The 20,675-nt window shown below is 40.1% G+C and overlaps 1 protein-coding gene across 2 annotated transcripts in view; it reads left to right on the top strand.

The window, feature by feature from the left end:
- The window catches only part of TCF12 (transcription factor 12), a 296,687-nt gene that overhangs the window by 71,263 nt on the left and 204,749 nt on the right, over window positions 1-20,675 (top strand). For both annotated transcript variants that reach the window (XM_060178210.1, XM_060178211.1), the window contains exon 4: window positions 17,435-17,508. In XM_060178210.1, coding sequence (XP_060034193.1) covers window positions 17,435-17,508 — 74 coding nt within the window. The remainder of the gene's footprint in view (window positions 1-17,434; window positions 17,509-20,675) is intronic.

Below are 20,675 nucleotides of genomic sequence, written 5' to 3'. Positions count from 1 at the left end.
ATGTAAATGGGCTTATTTTGGCAACTGTTGGAGTTAAAAATACAAAAGAGGTCACTTATACAAAAGTAATTGAGGTTTTTTTTTTTTTTTTTTTTTTAAGAAAATGGCCTTTTAAAATTTATAGTAGCCATTTAGTTAGTTTGAAGAATGCTGCCTTTCACTTTTGTGAAAATCCATTTATTGTGCACTTAATCCTATTACCAGTGTGCTGTCTTTCTTCATATTGTTATTTTGGGTGACATAAAAAGACATGACCATGACATCAGAAGCTTACTGAACAGTATGTTTTTTTGTTTTTTTTTTAAGTCTTGGATTGAGGCCCATATTTAGTGTCCTTTCTTAGTACGTTTGTAGCATATTTTATATTGTGAATGTAATTGCCATTTTTCAGCTCATGACTGTGTGGCATTTATTTGATGCTATTACAAAAGTAGTTATTGCACTGTTTTATGGGCAGAATAAATTAAAGCTAATCCGTAACTCGTTGTGGGTCAGACCCATGTGGCTGGCTCATCATATGCTTTATGGGTGAGGAAAACAAGTCGGGAGGTTTCTTTGATGACGACATTAAGGAAGGAAAACAGTTTTCTGTTTGCTCTTGGCCACTAAGGTTATTTCTGGGGCTTAGTGCACACATGGCTCTGCCATGTCCAGCAGCCTTTTTCTTTGGTCTCTTTTTTTGACAGAGTGAGAGACTGAGGTAGGGAAAGAGAGAAAAGAAAGAGACACCTGCAGTACTGCTCCACCTCTTATGAAACTTTATACTTGTATTTGGGGACCAGAAACTTGTGCCCAGTGCATGGTGATGTGTGTGCTCTGTTGAGTGAGCCACCCTCTGAAGCCCCAAACACATAGTGGTTTGTTGTTTTTTTTTAATATTTATTTATTTACTCCCCTTTTGTTGCCCTTGTTTTTTATTGTTGTAGTTATTATTGCTGTCTGTCTTCATTGTTGGATAGGACAGAGAGAAATGGAGAGAGGAGGGGAAGACAGAGAGACAGGGGGAGAGAAAGACAGACACCTGCAGACCTGCTTCACCGCCTGGGAAGCGACTCCCCTGCAGGTGGGGAGCCGGGGGCTCGAACCGGGATCCTTACGCCGGTCCTTGCGCTTTGCGCCACGTGCGCTTAACCTGCTGCGCTACCGCCCGACTACCCAAACACATAATTTTTATTGAAATATATAAACAATTGGTGAAATCTGCACATTCAAAAAGTAGCTATTCTCCCCTCAATTATGTAGTATTTACATGTAATCATTGTGATCATTTTTATTATGAATTTCTAGGTTTTATTTTTCTTCTAATTGATTGTCTCATGTTAACATGAGACTTACTCATAATAAAATTTAAGTGTATAGTGCAGTATTAACTGTATACCTGTTGATAGAAGATCTCTAGAATTCTTTCTGCTTTTATACATTTGATTACTTTAGATACCTCACATAGATGGAACGGTGCAGTGTTTGCTTCTGCGGCTGTCGGATTTCATGTAACGTAGTGTTCTCAAGATTACTGTGTGTCGTAGCATATGAGGGAATTTTCTGTAGTAAGGCTTCATTCTGTGATTGTGCTGAGACTCTCACCCTTGCCCGTTCGTCCATCAGGCTGTTTTTACCTGCCGGCAGTTGCTGTCATTCTCTCATTTTAAATATATTTATTTATTATTGGAAATCAGAAAGAAATTGAGAAGAGAGGGGGAGATAGAGAGAGAGAGAGAGGCAGAGGGACACGACACCCGCAACACTGTTTCACCACTTGTGAAGCTTTTCCCCAGCAGTTGGGGCTTGGGGGCTTGAAGCCAGGTCCTTGGACATTGTAAGGTGTGTGTTCAACTAGGTGTGTCACCACCAGGCCCCGAGAAGTGGTTTTTGCTAGGTCATGTGGCAGTGTTTTGTTTTTTGTAAGTATTTTAAACATTGTTCAATGTTTGCCATAGTGCAGCATTTCATATTCCCACCAATAGTATGCCAGGTTCCAGGTTCTCTACAGCCCAATCTGTATTTTCCATTTGTTTTCTTTATATACTGGTAATCCTAATAGGTGTTATGATTGTGGCTTTGATTTGCATTTTCTTGATGATTACCCATGTTGAAAATCTTTCATATACCCTGTGATCATTTATATGTTTTCTTTGGAGAAATCATGTGTTCTTACTAATTTATAATTATAAGCTAATGAAATGTCTATGCGTGTAAGTCTTTGTGGATTGCATCTGAATTGTGAAAAAATTCAGAATTCACATAATTGAAAAAAATGATTGTTTATATGATTATCTTTAAGTAGTTATGCATTTACACTTTGATTTAACTTCTGTTTTTTAAAAAAACATATGAGCTCATTTAACGATTTTCAATAACAGGCTCATTTCAGAAAAATTGAAGAGCAATAAAAAGAAAACAGTTGTATGACTAAAACTTAGTTTCTTCAGTTTTCTCCCAGAAGCACTGTTTTTATGCAGTTACCATAAAAATTTGCTATTTTAAAAACTGAGATTGTAAGGTAACTAATTACACCACCAAGTACACCTTGCATGGATCTCTTCACACATCATTTATTGACTAGCCTTTGTCTCTTTCGTGTGATAGAGATCAGTAAGAGTGCAGATCCCAGAGACCTGGGTTTAGTCCCAGGGGTAATCCCTGATACTACCATAGATCATATCTGAGCACTGCTACATGTGTGCGTGTGTGCGCGCACGTGTGTTAAATAAGCAACTAAAAAACAAGAGTGATCCGGGAGGTAGCACAGTAGAAAAGTCATTGCACTCTCAGCCATGAGGTCCTGAGTTCAATTTCTGGCAGCACATGTACCAGAGTGATGTCTGGTTCTTTTTCTCTCTCCTATCTTTTTCATGAATAAATAAATAAATTCTTTAAAAATAAATAAATAAAAAAACAGGGGCTAGGTGGTGGCGCACCTTGTTAAGTACACACGTCACAGTGCGCAAGGACCCAGGTTTAAGCCCCTGGCCCCCACCTGCAGGGGGGAAGAAGCTTCAAGAGTTGTGAAGTAGGGCTGCAGATGTCTCTCTATCTCTCTCCCTCTCTGCCACCCCTCCTCTCTCTGTCTCTACCTAATATAAATAAATAAATACAATAAATGGGGGTGGGTGGGTGGGTGGTAGCTCAGCGGGTTAAGCACGCATGGTGCAAAGTGCAAGGACTGGCTCAAGGATCCCGGTTCAAGCCCCCATCTCCCCACCTGCATGGGAGTCGCTTCACAAGTGGTGAAGCAGGTCTGCAGGTGTCGATTTTTCTCTTCTCCTCTCTGTCTTCCCCGCCTCTCTCCATTTCTCTGCCTTATCCAACAACAGTGATATCAGTAATAACAATAATAATAACCACCACAACAATAAGAAAACAACAAGGGCAACAAAACAGGAAAAAAAAAAAAAAAAAAGTCTCCAGGAGCAGTGGATTCGTGGTGCAGACACCGAGCCCTCGCAGTAACCCTGGAGGCAATAAATAAATAAATAAATAAATAAAAAGTAAATGGTTAAAAATTAGAGGCCAGGAGGTGGTGCATCCAGTCGCTTGCAGATGTCCAAGGATCCAGGTTCAAGTCCCCCATTCTGCACCGGCAGGGGAGACACTTCAGGAACAGTGAAGCAGACCTGTACGTGTCTCTTTCTTTCTCCCTCTCCCTCTCCGTTCCCTGCTTCCCTCTCAATTTCTCTCTCTCTATCCAAAGTAAATAAAATATTTTTAAAAAGCTTTAAAGTTATACAGTGAGCCACTAACTACTTAATTTTTTATTTCTCAAAAAATAATTTTGAATTTTAAAATGTACTTCACATTCATAGCTTCATTTCAGTTTTATTTTTTAAGGAAGACTTCTAAGGCACACCTCCTACTTGTTTAATGAACTATACTGGGAGTTCCAGATTTTTAACTTATACCATTTTTTCTTCTTTGGTTGATATTCAAATTTATCAGTTTTGTTTTCTAGTTGACTTAGATACTTCAAAGACTTTGTATAATTAAGACTTTTATATGGACTTTCAGTCATAGCTGATTTTCAGGTTAGTATCCTATTAGACTATTCTTAGGATGGCATTCTTCTTGAAATTAATATAGTATTTCAAAGATGCAAGGGCTGGGCAGATAGTGGTTATGCAAACAGACATTAATAACTGAGGACCCAAGGTCCTAGGATCAATCTCCAGCGCTACTGTAAGTCAGATTTGAGCAGCGTTCTGGTAAAACCAACACCCCCCGTGAACTTAAACCTCAAATGTTTACGGGTTTACTATATTTTCCACAAAAATATGTCTTGATATCAGTGGACATAAAATATTACGGAGTATACTAGGGTACTTGGTGGGGGAGAGTTTATCTTTTTTCTTTTTTGAGTTTAACTTGATTCCTTGTGGTGTAATGACCCACCATTCAGAAGGAGTAAAAAGGAAGTTAGAGAAACTTTGTGTGGGAGTGAATGGGAAATTGTGGTTCTGACTCATAGTAGATCTTTGGTAAATTCTTAGTGGATAGATATCATTAAATTGTGTAAGGATATAATCAGAAATTGTAACAAACAGTCACACAATACTTCTGTTGTCTATCACAGGTTCTTAATCTTCTACGACAAACCATAGGAACATTGTGGAGAAATGCTTTTGTAAATGCAGACTATTGGCAATGGTCAGAAACTGTTAGGTAGGACACAATTTCCAGCCACATCATTTCTTATCTCAGCTAAGTAGGCAATCAAGTATTATCTGATTTTCACAAATGAGGAAGTGAAGGCAAAGAAAAAGATGTTCACAAGTTATTTAATTTGACTATGCTTGGTTTACTGCTTTGAAACACCATCCTTCCTGCCCCCAATACAATTACATTATTTCTTTCGTATTTTCTTGGTACTGAGCCTTCTAATAAAATGAGGACGAAATGAATGTGATTTTGTGTAAACCTGAACTCCATATCTTTGCAGACTGAATATCTTTACAGTGGGTTCCTGGCTATTTGCTGTTTTGACCTGTGCTCAGTCATTGAGAGATATCACTTAATATGTAAATAATCTGTTATTTCTATTGAGGAGTTTTAGCATAGGAGCTAATTGCTCTCACAGGCTATCAGTGTTCCAGTCAGAGATTAACTGATATTTGGAGATGCAAAATCAGAAACGGGAAATACAAAGTAGATCTAGTCACTTAATTTTTTTAAAAGTTATCTTTATGGGAGTTGGACGGTAGCGCAGCGGGTTAAGAGGATGTGGCCCGGGGAAGCGCAGGGACCGGCATAAGGATCCCAGTTTGAGCCCCCGGCTCCCCACCTGCAGGGGAGTCGCTTCCCAGGCGGTGAAGCAGGTCTGCAGGTGTCTATCTTTCTCTCCCCTTCTCTGTCTTCCCCTCCTCTCTCCATTTCTCTCTGTCCTATCCAACAACGAATTGCGTTAACAAGGGCAATAATAATAATAACCACAACGAAGCTACAACAAGGGCAACAAAAGGGGATAAATAAATAAAATAAATATTAAAAAAATAAGAAAAAGAAATACTAATGTTACGTGGCACAAAGCACAAGGACCAGTGGAAGGATTCCGGTTCGAGCCCCTGGCTCCCCACCTGCAGGAAAGTCGCTTCACAGGCGGTGAAGCAGGTCTGCAGGTGTCTGTCTTTCTCTCCCCGTCTCTGTCTTCCCCTCCTCTCTCCACTTCTCTCTGTCCTATCCAACAGTGACGACATCAATAACAGTAATAACTATAGCAATAATGAAAAACAAGGGCAACAAAAGGGAAAATAAATAAATTAATATTAAAAAAAGAAACACTAATACTATTTCTACTATGGTATATGGAAAAGAGATGCTGAGTTTGGTCTCAGATATACGCTGGATTTTGAATGTTGACAGAAGAACAGAATCAAGCTTTCAGCAGGAGTGTGGTGATTTAAGAACCAAAATACAGAATTAAGCTTAAGGTTGGGAATGTGCCTTTAGAAACTGATCTGGAAGGTGGTCGAAATAATAAAACTGATGAGCAGTTCACAGAGTATAGCATTAAATAGGGGGGACAAAGATCAGGTTAGTTTTTTTTTCAGGCAGGAAGAAAACAAAGGTCAAAGCAATCCCTTAGAGGCTAGGTGGTTAATAGCTTTGGATGGAGTAGAACAAAAGGTGGGAAAAATATGGCCCATATATATTTTTATAGAGATTTTAAACCATTTATTTTATTAATGAGTAAGAGAAAAGGAAGCTAGAAGACTACAACCCTGCTGTGTGCTAACATAAGGTGGTGTTGGGGATTGAGTCCATATAGCCATGCAGATTGGCCGGTGCGTTCACAGAACGGACTTCACTCTCTGTTTTGAGCTGCCCCTCCCTGCCCCTGCCCCTGCCCCTGCCCCTGCCCCTGCCCCATCCCTTACTTCAAAAATTAGAACACAGCCACACTGCCGGTTTCATACCACCTGTGGCTGCTTTTGCGCTGAAATGTCTGGCTCTTTACAGAAGTTCGCTGGGCTCAGCTATATCTAAGAAATAAAGGTGAACAGGGTGCCTTTGTATTTTATGGATTTGATGACTCGAATGTGGTGGGTTTCATCCTGTAAACAAGTGCTTACTTTGGTTTGCTGTGTTCCTGGCATTTGGTTTAGCTAGTAAAATCTAGACAAAGACCCAATAGCAAGAGATTAATGAATGAGTGAATTGTAAGGAGTGAAACTAGCTAAATAAATTCTTATTTTGTGAATCTAGGAAGAAAGCAGTGTGAAAGTGGGTGAGGAAGACATTGTAAATATAGGGAAATAGAAAGGAATTTTTCTTTTTCTTTTTCTGCAGAGTTCTTCTGAGAGAGTCAGTCTATACGGCCATTACAGGAATTAATGATCTAAGACTTGAAGGCAGGGAGTATATGGGCCTCATTACAGGAAATGAATAGAATTGTTTGTGGAATTAAGTTAAGAATAGTAATTGCTCACACAGCTGTTTTTAAATAGCAAATTGTGTTAGGTAATCAGCAAGATCCACTAAAATGTACTGCTAGTTTTGCAGAAGCTGCTCCTTCTGTACTGACTTAGGATCTTAATGGCCACCACAAACACAAATCGGAAACCTTGGTGTGCAGTTTTCACATCGATACACTGTTGTATATTTTAGTCTCATGGCAAGGGTAACTGATACTCCGCCTTCCCTTTCTCACCACCGACCCCAAATAGAATCCTGTTCAGGGAGAGCCGCAGCACAAACCCACAAGCTCACAAAGCAGCAGGGTATATCCAGCCTCATCGAAAGTCAGTCTTTCCTTGGCTGTTCCTGGTTTTCTTCTTCCTAAGACAAAAGAGGAATGTTCCATTGTATGACTGAACTTAGACCTCTTAATGTATTTTCTACCTGTATTTTGCTTGACTGCATTTCCTTTGTTGTTGTTGTTATTTGGATCTGTTTCTTAGCAGTCTATTTTTACTTACTGGCCTTTTAACAGTGCTCTCTTTATAAGAAAAACTACTTTCTCTAAGGATGTGTATACATCATTAACTTCTCCCAGACTGTTTTAGAGTTAGCATCGCGCCAGTCCAAATCCAGAGAAACAGAGAGTCGGGTGCCCTTTTAGGCCGGCTTGCTCCTGTCCTCACTTGCATTCGGATAGATAACTGTGGCCTCTATCAGAGAATTTAAAGACTTAAAACGACCGTTACAAAGATTGTTAAAAGGAAAAAAAAATAGTCTTTCACATTTACTTTCTGATGCTCTTTCCCTCTCAAAATATAAGCTGCCAATTTGGTGTGGGTGTGCTGAGCCTTATACACCCATACCTACGTATGCTCTTAAAACGTCTATAGTGCTGTAGTCAGTGTTACTTCAGTAAAAACACATTAACTTCTTCATTTTAACAATTTCTTCTACTACTTATTATTATACTATAGTTCTGAATTCGGAAATGTCTTTTTTTTTAATTTTCGTTTTTCTGTGAGATTTCTTGTCCTCTTATTCTTTACTGCATTGAGCAGTTTGTTTTGTGCCTCACCTTCGTTGATTATCCTTATCATTTGAGATCGGATGGCATTTCATTGTCAAAGGATTTGGGATATTATTATGGAGAGTGTAAATGTCATTTGTAGTGATTTTGGTCTCATTCATGTTTCTCTGAATTGCTTTAATGAGCCATTAGTTGGATTATACTCAAAAGTGAAAAATGAAAACTTCTTGCCTGAGATTGGCAACTTTTCAAATCCCAATTTACTTCTCTTAGTCTCAGATAAAAAAAGCCTTGGGCCTGCCCTGTGAATGTTTAGAATAAAAGCTCTTTCGAAATTAGACTGCTAAATTTTACAGTGTGTCTCTCCGGCTTCCTTCCTTCCTTCCTTCCTTCCTTCCCAGAGAGGGAAAAGGGAATGGGATAATACAGAACCACTGTGCCGTCTTTGTAGCCCCAACCCATGTTGCTGCCCACGGTGTTCCCATGTATCGGCAGGGCTTGAGATTAGGGTCTTAAACTGGATGAGCTATTCCCAGGGCCCTGATATATGAATTTGTGTGGTTCTATTTGCTTTCTTTCTTTCTTTCTTTTTTTTTTTTTTTTTTTTTTTTTTTGCTTAAGATCATTCTTTCATCTTAGATTTCTTCTGTTTAACCTATCTTTGCTCACTAACTTTTTATGAAACCTAATTTTAGGCTCTTAACTATTCAGCTGCAAACACTATATTTTTGCTATGCTCCAGAGAACCTAAGATGAACAAGACATTTTCCGTATTGTAAAATTTTACTGATAGAGTAGTTGGGAAAATAGCTATTAGTGCATTTAATTTCCAAAATATGATGAATTTAGACTTAGTTGGTGGGAAACACTTTTCAGAGGAGGGGGCATTTCACTGTCATACTTGGGGACAAATTAATGTTGTGATGAGACGAATATTTAGATATGGAGAGATACAGTCAGTATTGAAATAGAGAAGGATCAAGAATGCCACGCTCTGGTGTGGTTCTCAGCAGAACGCTCACCAGTCTACAGATTGGTTACATTCTACTCACATTTGTAAAAATCCCAAGATCATCCTAAGTACATGAAACTCAGGAGGATTTTTAAAAGTACACTTTGGGGGTATCATTTTGCACATTTTCGAATCTGTGTCCTGCCACCAGAGTTCCCGGAGTAGCCCTCTGTCATGTCCGCTGATCCCTCCGTGCTCCCGTCCTTTCCCTAGTTAGAGTCCAAGGGTTTGTCTCTGTAGTGCTGCCTGTCGGGGAACAGTGAGGCCACTTTCACAGCAGTGTACTTTAAGGCTGTCCTGTACTGAATACAAAGTATTGTTTGTCAGGAGTTAACGTTCTTAATATATGTCTCTCTGTTCCCACTCAAATTGGTTACTAACTGGGGGTGAAGCTCTCCTTCGGAAGTCTGCAGGCTGTTACTACGGAGACAACTCCAGTATGGTGTCCGCCAGTCCTACCTACAGAGGCTCTCGTATTACCGTCACCCTAACCCAGTTTATGGCTTTTCTTTTGCTTTTCTCGTCTTCCCTTCCATTGTTATAATGCTATAGATAGAAAATTCTAAATGGATTGGGATGGCAGACAGTAAGCATTCCCCTGATATTCCAGGTGACATTTAAGGGGAAAAAATCATATTTAAGGCAAGCATTTATTTGTTGTTGTTGTTATTATTTTACCTCTTATTTACCCTTTTTATGTCAGTCCAGGTTTGGCTCAGGTGGTACTTGTGGTGGTGCTGGGGATTAACCTGTGGCCTCAGAGCCTCAGGCATGAAATTTGTTGCATAAACTACTATGCTGTGGTCCGGGAGGTGGCGCAGTGGTAAAGCTTTGGACTCTCAGGCATGAGGTCCTGAGTTCGATCCCCAGCAGCACATGTGCCAGAGTGATGTCTGGTTCTTTCTCTCTCCTCCTGTCTTTCTCATCAATAAATAAAATCTTTATTTAAAAAAAAAAACTACTATGCTATCTTCTTGTCCCTTGGGCGAAATATTAAGAGGTAAGAGCAAGTGGACTGAGGGATGGATGTGCTTGGTTTGTTTGCGCAAAAGCAGGATCATTATTTTCGTGAAGCAGTGATCAGTGGGATTAAGTCCTAGGCAGTAAAGTCAGAGATGAAGTGCGAGTCTGTGTAACATTGTAGACAACTGGGTTTCACTCTGAGATGTGAAGCTGTTGGTAGACTTTCAACATACAGTCAAAGAACTCATACTTTAAAGGTCATCCTAGCTCCTCTGCTGAGTTATAGGAGGGCTAGAACGAGACCCCTCCCGATGCTCTGTAGTAATAGAGGTAAAAGATGATGGTGATGTGGATCAAATGAGTATGTGAAAGTAGCAGCTGGTAGATTTTGGAGTTGTTTATAAAACTGAGAACACACCACCACCCCCACCCCCACCCCCAGTTTAGAGGTGGAGACAGGCATCAGGCCGGTTGAAAAGTTGTCCAGTTAGTCTTCAGTGAACCTGCAATGTTGTTTCGTTGTAGGACTTTGAAATATAGGTATTTTGATGTGAGAGGTGTTATAGTTGTAGAGGGATATTCTTACTTGTTTCCAGAAACTTGGACAGCTATTTTGGAGCTGTGAGGGTTGGAATATCAGAACACATCCTTAAGGCCACTAGGCAGATCACCAGGATACAACAGAACAGTTTGCCCACTGCATATAAAGACACACATTTCATATGTGCATACAGTCTCTGTTCTTCCTTCTTTGGTCAGATCACTGAAATGTCCTACTTAATGGTAGTTAGCATTAAAAAAAAAAAAGTCATGTCTTTACTACCTTATTCTGGTGTACTTTGATGTTAGTGTATCCTCATTTATAAAACTTTCTTAATAGTACCAAATAGAAATTGTCACCAAATTTTAAAAGATGCCCTGAAGAGGAAATTCACTGTAATTATTTTGTTGGTTATTTTCTTATGTAAGAAAATAAATCTACTTAATTTAGCAATTCATTGTATAGTATCTCAATTTTTATAGCTAAAATATAATTGATATTATGTCATATCAAGCAGCATGCCATATCTTCCCTTATGATTTTAACATTTTTGTAGCTTTTTATTTGATTTTCATTAAAAGACAAAAAAAGGAAATAAGAAATTTAAGCCTGTGTTAAATTATTACAGTTTTGAACAGAAATAAAACACTAGGGGAGTTGGGCAGTAGCGCAGCCAGTTAAGCGTAGGTGGCACAAAGTGCAAGGACCAGCGTAAGGATCCCAGTTCGAGCCCCCAGCTCCCCACCTGCTGGGGAGTCGCTTCCCAGACGGTGAAGCAGGTCTGCAGGTGTCTGTCTTTCTCTCCCCGTCTCTGTCTTCCCCTCCTCTCTCCATTTATCTCTGTCCTGTCCAAAAAATGACGACAACAATAACAACAGTAATAACTACAACAATAAAACAAGGGCAACAAAAGGAAATAAATAAATATTTCAAAGTCTTTTTAAAATTAAAAAAAAAAAACACTAGGAAACTAAGCAAGACTTCAAGTGTTTCTACCCACTTCGTTTCATTTTTTGCACCTGTCGTTTTTAATCTGTCCATTGAGAAACTAGTCCAGTTATTCTAATATTGTTGAGCTGGCACGCACAGGTTAGAAACTAGTCCAGTTGTTCTAATATTGTTGAGCTGGCACGCACAGGTTGGAAACTAGTCCAGTTGTTCTAATGTTGTTGAGCTGGCACGCACAGGTTGGAAACTAGTCCAGTTGTTCTAATGTTGTTGAGCTGGCACGCACAGGTTAGAAACTAGTCCAGTTGTTCTAATGTTGTTGAGCTGGCACGCACAGGTTAGAAACTAGTCCAGTTATTCTAATGTTGTTGAGCTGGCACGCACAGGTTAGAAACTAGTCCAGTTATTCTAATGTTGTTGAGCTGGCACGCACAGGTTAGAAACTAGTCCAGTTATTCTAATGTTGTTGAGCTGGCACGCACAGGTTAGAAACTAGTCCAGTTATTCTAATGTTGTTGAGCTGGCACGCACAGGTTAGAAACTAGTCCAGTTATTCTAATATTGTTGAGCTGGCATGCACAGATTAGAAATCAAAAGGAAAGATAATGGAAAATAGTGAGTCGGTTACCTCTGAAGAATAATATTGTTCCCCAGTTCACTGTCTGACAGATGTATTGTACTTTCTTGTTAACAGTTACTATTATTGTTGTTCCCCAGTTCACTGTCTGACAGATGTATTGTACTTTCCTGTTAACAGTTACTATTATTGTTATTTTAGGTTTTGAACAGTTCTGCATACCTTTTGCTTTATTTTTTGTGTGTAATTTCTTTTGTCTGCCCACCTTGGTTTTATAGCTTTGGAAAGTTTATTATTCCTGTCATATTTCTATTTGTACAGCCATTGTCTTCATCAGAAAGGAGTTATTGATGCCAGTAGATGACTTGTGCCTTTGTCAGTGCCAGCCACGACCTTCTACTCAGTCTGGATATGTTAACAATAAAACCATAGAGCTCTGGGATTCAAACCTAGCCAGATACTTGTTATTCTGCAGCCCTTACCATTTCCACTGTTGTTGGTAGGCCATAATTTTTTAAATTTAAGTATTTACTTAAGAAAGGAGACATTAACAAAACCATAGGATAGGAGGGGTACAACTCCACACAGTTCCCACCACCAGATCTCTGTATCCCATCCCCTCCCCTGATAGCTTTCCTATTCTTTATCCCTCTGGGAGTATGGACCCAAGGTCATTGTGGGATGCAGAAGGTGGAAGGTCTGGCTTCTGTAGTTGCTTCCCCGCTGAACATGGGTGTTGACAGGTGGATCCATACTCCCAGCCTGTCTCTCTCTTTCCCAAGTAGGGAAGGGCTCTGGGGAAGCGGAGCTCCAGAACACATTGGTGTGATCGACAGTCTGGGGAAGGCTGGTCGGCATCCTGCTGGGTAGGCCATATTCTTTATCTGCCTCAGTTACCTATTTGATCACCATTTACCATTTTATTGATCTTTGGTTTTCCTTCTTGCTGTGGATTATTTAGCATCACTTAATGGAATTTGATTGTAATTTTTTTTTTTCCAAAATTTCACAAAAGTTTGTCTTACGGGTTTTTTTTTTTTTTTTTTGGTTTTGTTTTTTGTTGTCATTAACTGGCACCCATTTTCCATGTTCTGTTTGATGAGTGCCTTTAAAACAACACACACTTCATTTATTAATCATTTCATAAAGGAAAAATTCACCGTGAAAGGAAGAAAATCCTATTTTTTATTAGGACAGGATCTTTGAAAAAAGTCTGCCCCCCAGCTCCATCCCATGCTTAATTTTATCACTCTTGAGCCACTTTTTCATGAAATGAGAAGAACAGAGAGAAGGATCAGCAGCTTCACTGACTCCTGTTAAGCTGTCATTTCGTGCCAGGCTTTAAATGTGGCCTGTGCACATGGCAAGCCATGTGTGTTCTTGAGGGAGCTGTTACTTCTCCTGTCCCCTTATTATAAATTCTAAATCTTCAGTTAAGTATGATTTTGCCCTGGTCCCTTGCACCCCATGGTAATATCGTACATCATTTGTCCCTTTCGTCAGTGCAGAAACCTCAGGTTTATCAGCATTGTAGAATAATGCATCAGAATTGTCTTCCTTTCAGAGATGACTAATACTGCATCTATGTTCATAGTGCTTTCATGATATATACTGCGTATGCACTGGCGGTCCCGAGTATGCCATCTCGGAGAGTGACCTAACAATAGGTTTGTCTAGGAATACGTGCATGTCGGCATGCAGTGCACGGTGTTGACTTTCTGTCTGTCTGTCACCAGCGAATGCTACCTAGACTTGCCTCCACCTTTTTCTAGTAGAAGTGATGCTGCTGTGGACGTGGCTTCACAAATACACAAGGCTCTGCCTTTAGTAGTCAGTTTGCTTTGTCAGATGCTTTGGTTGAACAGTATTTATTTTATTTCACAAGAGAAAGGGGGTGGAGAGAGAGAAGGGTAGAGCAGCCTTCAGACATGGTATTGGGGTATCTTTCTTATAAGTGCAGAGCTCTGCTCCATGCCACTTCCTAGTCTTAGCTATCTAGTGATTCTTATAGAAAAGTAGTTGCAAATAGAAAGATAAATAAATGATTTTTTTTTTAAACTTGTCTCCAGGCTTATTGCTGGGGCTTGGTGCTGGCCTTATGGATCCACTGCTCCTGGAGGCCTTTCTTTCTTTTTGCTTCATAAAATAGGATAGAGAGTGGGAAAGATAAGACATCGGTAGACCTACTTCACCACTTGTGAAGCAAAGCCCCCCCCCCCCCCCACACACACACAGGTGGGAAGCCGGGGGCTTCAACTCCGGGATCCTTGTGCAGGTCTGCGTACTTAATCTGGTGTGCTACTGCCCAGACCCCTGATCTTTTTTTTTTTTTTTTTTTTTTTTAAACAAAGCCTACAATCAGTTGTGACTGTTCTTTACTATTTTCAAAAGGGCAGGGCCGGTGGGAACAGCATGGCAGTGTGAGTCCCTGAACGTGCCCTGTTATTTCATATACACAGGCCTGTGGTCATTAGCTCCCCCCCAGACCACTGCTCAGCTCTGACTTGGGGTCTGGGGGATTGAACCTGAGACTTTGGATCCTCAGACCTGAGAGTGTCTTTGTATAACTGTTATGTTATAACACACACACACACACACACACACACTCACACACACACTCACACACACACACACACACTCACACACACACCTTTTTTTCATTTTTTTGAGGGGTTCATGGTTTACGGTACAGCCTTCTCCCCTTCCCCCCCCACCACCACCACTGCCATCACCAGAGGTCTAGATCTGCCTCCGTTGCCACCCCCATAGATAACCACTATAGTTCTCCTCCATCTTTTCCTTTTAACTGGAGTGATAATGACCTACAGTACTGTTCTTGGCACATGGGTACCTCTCATCTTGCTGAGTGAGATGTCTGCTGAATACTCTCTCTAACCCCCAACGCCGGCCCTTTTCCGCTAGAGTATGCTAGGACCCCAGCACTTTCTCATCCCCCTCTGCCCCAGAGTCCTTTACTTCAGTGCAATATACGTCATGATCTGAAAATACATGATTTTTTAAAGCTTAGTAGTAGCTTTTGTCTCATTGATTCTGAGGAATCTAGATCTACTATTGTAAACTGTTAATTATACAGAATGCTTGTAAAGTAGCCATATGTGACACAGAGAGATGGTAACAAATATGTTTTCGCATGATATTACCAAACTTAAAATTTCTTAAATATCTTTAACAGAAATTTTCCGGGAGCTGGGTGATGTCGTATCTGTTTTAAGTGCATGTGTTACCACATGCAAGGACCCGGGTTCCAGCCCCTGGTCCCCACCTGCAGGGGAAAGCTTCATGAGTGGCGAAGCAGGGCTGCAGGTGTCTCTCAGTCCCTCTCCTTCCCTATTCCTCCTCCCTCTCAGTTGTCTCTGTCCTATCAGGTAAAAGAAATAAAGTTTAACAAAATTCTCTACAGCAGTGTATTTTTACTTATCTCTGCTTTAACAACTTCTCAGCCATTATCTCTAGGAGGCTCTGTGCTCCTTGCCCTGCTTTTTGTAACTAGTCCTTCAAGTCGTCGTTTCACACAATAAATGCTGTAGGAATCCTGGCGCATTTAGCTTATTACAGTAAACTTACAGGGAAAAAAATTAATATATATTTTTTTCTTTAGTAGGAGGATTAATGGTTTACACTCAACAGTAAAATACAGTAGTTGGTACATGTGTAATAGTTCTCAGTTTTCCACATGACGCTCTGACTCCCCACCTAGGTCCTTTTCTGCCATCATGTTCTAGGACCTTGGAATTAACTTCTTATTGGATACAGATAGAAATTGAGAGGGGAGTGTGAGATAGAGGGGGGAGAGAGAGAGAAGGAGACAGAGTGAGAGTCACCTGTAGCCCAGCTTCACCACTCATGAAGCTTTCTCCCTATAGTTGGGGACCAGGGGCTTGAACCCTGGTCCTTTTGCACACTGTAGTGTGTGTGCTTAAACCAGTGTGCCACACCTGTCCCCATGACCTTAGTTTTTCTAAACATGCTGACACAGGTTTTGTGCTTTTTCAGTTGCCTTGCGTTTTCAGTTCACTTGTGTCTTTTAAGATTGCTCCTGAAGTTAGCACAGTTGCCATGGCAACAACTAGAGTTTTCTGTACAGTTCAGAGCAATTCACATTTCAACATAGAACAAGACTTTGAATTGGGAAAGTATACTGCTAGGAGTCAAGGCTGAAAAAGACTGGTCCTCGAACCAGAAAAGGGAGAGATAAGATAACCGGATCACGTGAGCTCCAACTCTTTCAATGTTTTTCCTGCAGACTGTTTTACTCTGATGTATCCAGCACTATGATAAGATAAATTAAAGAGCATTATGATGAATTGTTTTTGTTTTAAAAATTCCTTTAAAAAAAAATTTCATGAAAGTGCATTTGGTCAGACTGTTTAATTGTAGAGATTTAACTGGATGAGTTACCATTTCATTTTTGTGTAACTTGGTTATTTTTTTCCTTGATGTCTTCAGTTAAGGGAATCTAAAAGCTGCTCTGAGAGAAGCCTCTTTTTTATTATTAAATGAAGTAGTTGTTTGACTTGCATCCTTTCATAAGAGCTGAATTCTCCATATTTTCATATAGTCGGTACTAATCTATAGATGTTGGGATTCATCTATTCTTGGTTGTAGCATGGAGTGGGGGAAAGCTGGAGAGACTTAGATTATGATTTATTGGAAAGTTTTCAAAGGCATTATGTTTTGAATTTTTTAAAGGTGTAGGGTTTATGGTACAGGAAGATAGCGCTGGGTGATTGCAGACGCACATAGTGCAAAGCATGCGCTTTCTCTCCAGGATCCCGATTGGAGCTTCTGGCTCCCAGCTGCAGGGGGGGGGGGGGGGGTCAGTCTTTATAGGTCTGCAGGCGTCTTTCTCTTTCCTATTTTCTCCTCTCAATTCCTGTCCTTTCCGAGAAAACTGAAAATATGGCCACAGGAGCAGTGGATCGTAGTGCAGGCACAGAGCCCCAGTGACAACCCTGGAGAAAGAGAAGAGAAGAGAAGAAAAGGAAAGGAAAACTTCTTTTACTATTTTCTGAAACAGACCCTTTTCACTCAAATGTAAATACTGCTCATTAAGTTATACTCTTGCTGTACCTCACTTAAAAATACTAAATCCTTCGGGAGTCGGGCGGTGGCGCAGCGGGTTAAGCGCATGTAGCGCAAAGCCCAAGGACCGGCCTAAGGATCCCGGTTCGAGCCCCCGGCTCCCCACCTGCAGGGGAGTCGCTTCCCAGGCAGTGAAGCAGGTCTGCAGGTGTCTGTCTTTCTCTCCCCCTCTCTGTCTTCCCCTCCTCTCTCCATTTCTCTCTGTCCTATCCAACAACGACGACATCTATAACAACAATAATAATAATTACAACAAGGGCAACAAAAGGAAAAATGAATAAATAAATAAATAATTTTTTTTTTTTTTTTAAAAACCTAAATCCTTCCTCATGTCCTTTAGGATTTATATCTTTAACTTTCTTCTCTCCTTAGGTATAGATGAAAGAGGTGCTGCGACATCTTGGGGAACAAGTGGTCAGCCGAGTCCATCTTACGATTCTTCTAGAGTAAGTGTTCTCATCCGTCCTTGGTTGAAACTGGCCCAGTAATGTGACGGGATAGACAGTTCTGTCTCTTCTGAATTCTGTTTTTTAGGAGAAATGAAGATCAACCTAACTTTCAGAGGAACATGACAGACTACTCAGTACTCATGCTTTTCTGTTAGCTGCCACACCTGGGGGTTCCTTTTATCCTCCATAATGAAAGAAGTATTCTTGGACTATCTTTAGTATTCTTTCACTGGCGGTGGAGAGTTTAGAATGCCTGGCTAAGTATTCTCGATGCTTATGGAGCCATTCTTCTCTGGTTATGGTTTACTAGCTTTGAGAAATGGTATTAACTTTTGAAATTCTCGTTTTCCATCTCCCCACGCCAGTTCTTGCTCAAGTAGTCACCAGTCATTTATATCAGGACTTCATAACTCTGCTTCTTGCAAGCATATCAGACTGGACATTACCGATAACAGATAATTCTTGGATGGCATTTCAGAGAAAATAGTACTCAGATAACGTTCTGTGTACTGAAAGGCTGTGATGGTTTGAGCCTTTGCCAGCCTTAAACAACTTTAAAAAGGAAAAATAAAGTTTAAAAAAAAAAAGTGAGGCTGGTAGATGAAAACTAGACTGAAGAATCGCCAGTAAAATCAAAGTTTGTGGCTCTCAGTCTCCCTGGTCCGTCAGTGAGATTAGGAGATACCTTTGCTTGAAGGCCTTAGTTTGAATGAATAATTACTTATTTCTCTTAGATTTAACCAAGAAGAGATAGATAAGAAAAATAAGTCACAGGTACTTAACTCTAGATCCAGATTGGCTTAACTAGAAAGAAAACTGAATGTGTGATTGGAGTTCCTGATTCTCAGATGGCTTATGTCGTGCGTTGGATTTGAGTTCTTGCTATTGTATTTTACTATAGCCTGTGCCGAATGTTTGAAACTTCAGGAAGAATGGAATAGTTACACAGTGTCCAGAAAGATAGAGATGAGGCTTTATTCTTTCCCTTTCGGGTGTTAGTGCTGAGAAAGTAAGGAAGTGAGGGGCACTGTCCTGGGTTTCACAAGGCGATATACTCTGCTTTTAGTATTTACTAATAATTTAAGATTTAATCTTGAATCTGTATTTTTAGCTAAGAGATAATTAAACCGGTTGCTTTCCAGATTTCCTCACAGCTTGAAAAGTTTTTGATTCTTTGAATAATATTGTCAATAGAAAAAGTAGGTTTCCTGTTTAGGTTTTTAGAGGAATTTTATATAATGAAGAAAATGCTATTATTTTCAATATAGGATTATATATTGCTTTAGGTAGCTATTTTCAAAAATGTATCAAAGTGTTGCCGTCATATTTTATATTTACTTATTTTTCCTCTGAGTACTAATTGTTTGTTTAAGGGGAGCAGGAGAATGTGTCCAAGCTTTTATATGTTAGGTTGTCAGAAAAGTCATGACATATTTTTCCTGGTTTTCTATGTAAAAATGTATCATGACTTTTCCAACAACCTAAAATCTCATGGTTGTGAAATGAGCTTTGTCTCTGAAGATGGACTTCAAAATCCATCTTGCTTATCATTTTATTGTATAATATATAGGTCACATGTAAAATGCCACTTATACTCTTAATTTATTCTTTACTTGTTACTCAGTGTATTTATTTATATTCATAGTTTATTGAGTGTATGCTGTGTGCAGCAAAAACTGATTTTTATAACAAACTAACTTTTGAGTTAGAAAATCCAGAGTTAAATAATCTCTGGTATCCCCAGTCTTTGAGAAATACACACATGTACATATCCTGTCTAACCAGGGGTCAGATAGAGTGGTGATTTCACCTTCATGTTACTTTGTTTTTTGTTCATCTGAAAATTTAGTCTTGGGGGGCCAGGCGGTAACATACCTGGGCGAAGCACAAGGCCCGGCGTAAGGATCCCGGTTCGAGCCCCCGGCTCCCCACCTGCAGGGGAGTCGCTTCCCAGGCGGTGAAGCAGGTCTGCAGGTGTCTGTCTTTCTCTCCCCCTCTCTGTCTTCCCCTCCTCTCTCAATCTCTGTCCTATCGAACAACAATGACGAGGGCAACAAAATGTGAGAAGTGACCTCCAGGAGCAGTGGATTCCTTGGGCAGCGCCAAGCCACAGCGATAACTCTTAACGGCACACACACACACAAAATAATCTTCTTATTTTACCCATGATTTTTAAGCCGCAGATGGCATAGTAAGCTTACTTATGATTTTATACAAATGTGTTTTTGACATAGAGTGGTTGCTACTTTCTTCCTCACCTCTACAAAAACTATATGACAAAAGGAATATTTTTAGTGTTGTAAAAATCATTTACACTTGAAGTCTGAATATGTTGCTGTACTTTTCACGCTGTAAGAATACACAAAGCCAACACTCCCCCAGCCCTCCCCCCCCCCTTTTTATCATGTATCATGTTCTAGAGTACAAAGGATTTCCTACTCTGGACTTTATGTGTGAATACATATTATTAATGGCTTTTCAAGAGATTATTTGCTATGTAAACTGTTTGTCTAATAAGCTCTGACTTAAAATCTAATTTTAACAAAGATAACCATTCTGCCCTTGTAATATTAATGCATAAATTAGTTCCACCAAAGTTGTGTGACTAAATCCACTCGTACTTATATTTTAGCTACTTTTCTTAGAAGTGGGAAAATTGAAGGCAGGTATGGCATGCATGATTAGTGCACATGTTACAGTGGGAAGGACCTAGGTTCCAGTCCCCACCTGTGGGGGGCAGGGGCTTAACAAGCAGTGCTAAGGGTGTCTCTCTCTATCTCTTCCTACCCTTTTTTACTTTATTTTATTTTATTTTATTTTATTTTTTATTGTCACCATGGCTATTGCTGGGCTGGGTGCTGGCACTACAAATCCACTAATCCACATGGCCATTTTTTCCCTTTCTATTTTACTTGATAAGAACAGAGAGAAGTTGAGAGAGAAGGTAGAGATACAGATATAGAGGGTGAGAGGAAGAGAGACAGCTGCTGACTTGTTTCGCTGCTCATGAAGCTTTCCCCCTGCAGGTGGGAACCTCGGACTTTGTGCATGGTAATATGTGTGCTTAACTGTGCACACCAGTGCTTGACCCCTCTTCCGACGTGTACAATGTAGAATTTTTGTTAGTCACACATGAAAATCAGCCACTACCTATAGAAGAAGTG

The sequence above is a fragment of the Erinaceus europaeus genome, chromosome 18, assembly GCF_950295315.1.
Source record: "Erinaceus europaeus chromosome 18, mEriEur2.1, whole genome shotgun sequence".
Taxonomy (NCBI): Eukaryota; Metazoa; Chordata; class Mammalia; order Eulipotyphla; family Erinaceidae; genus Erinaceus; species Erinaceus europaeus.
The sequence above is the reverse complement of the archived record's forward strand: the minus strand, read 5'-3'. Positions and strand labels throughout refer to the sequence as shown.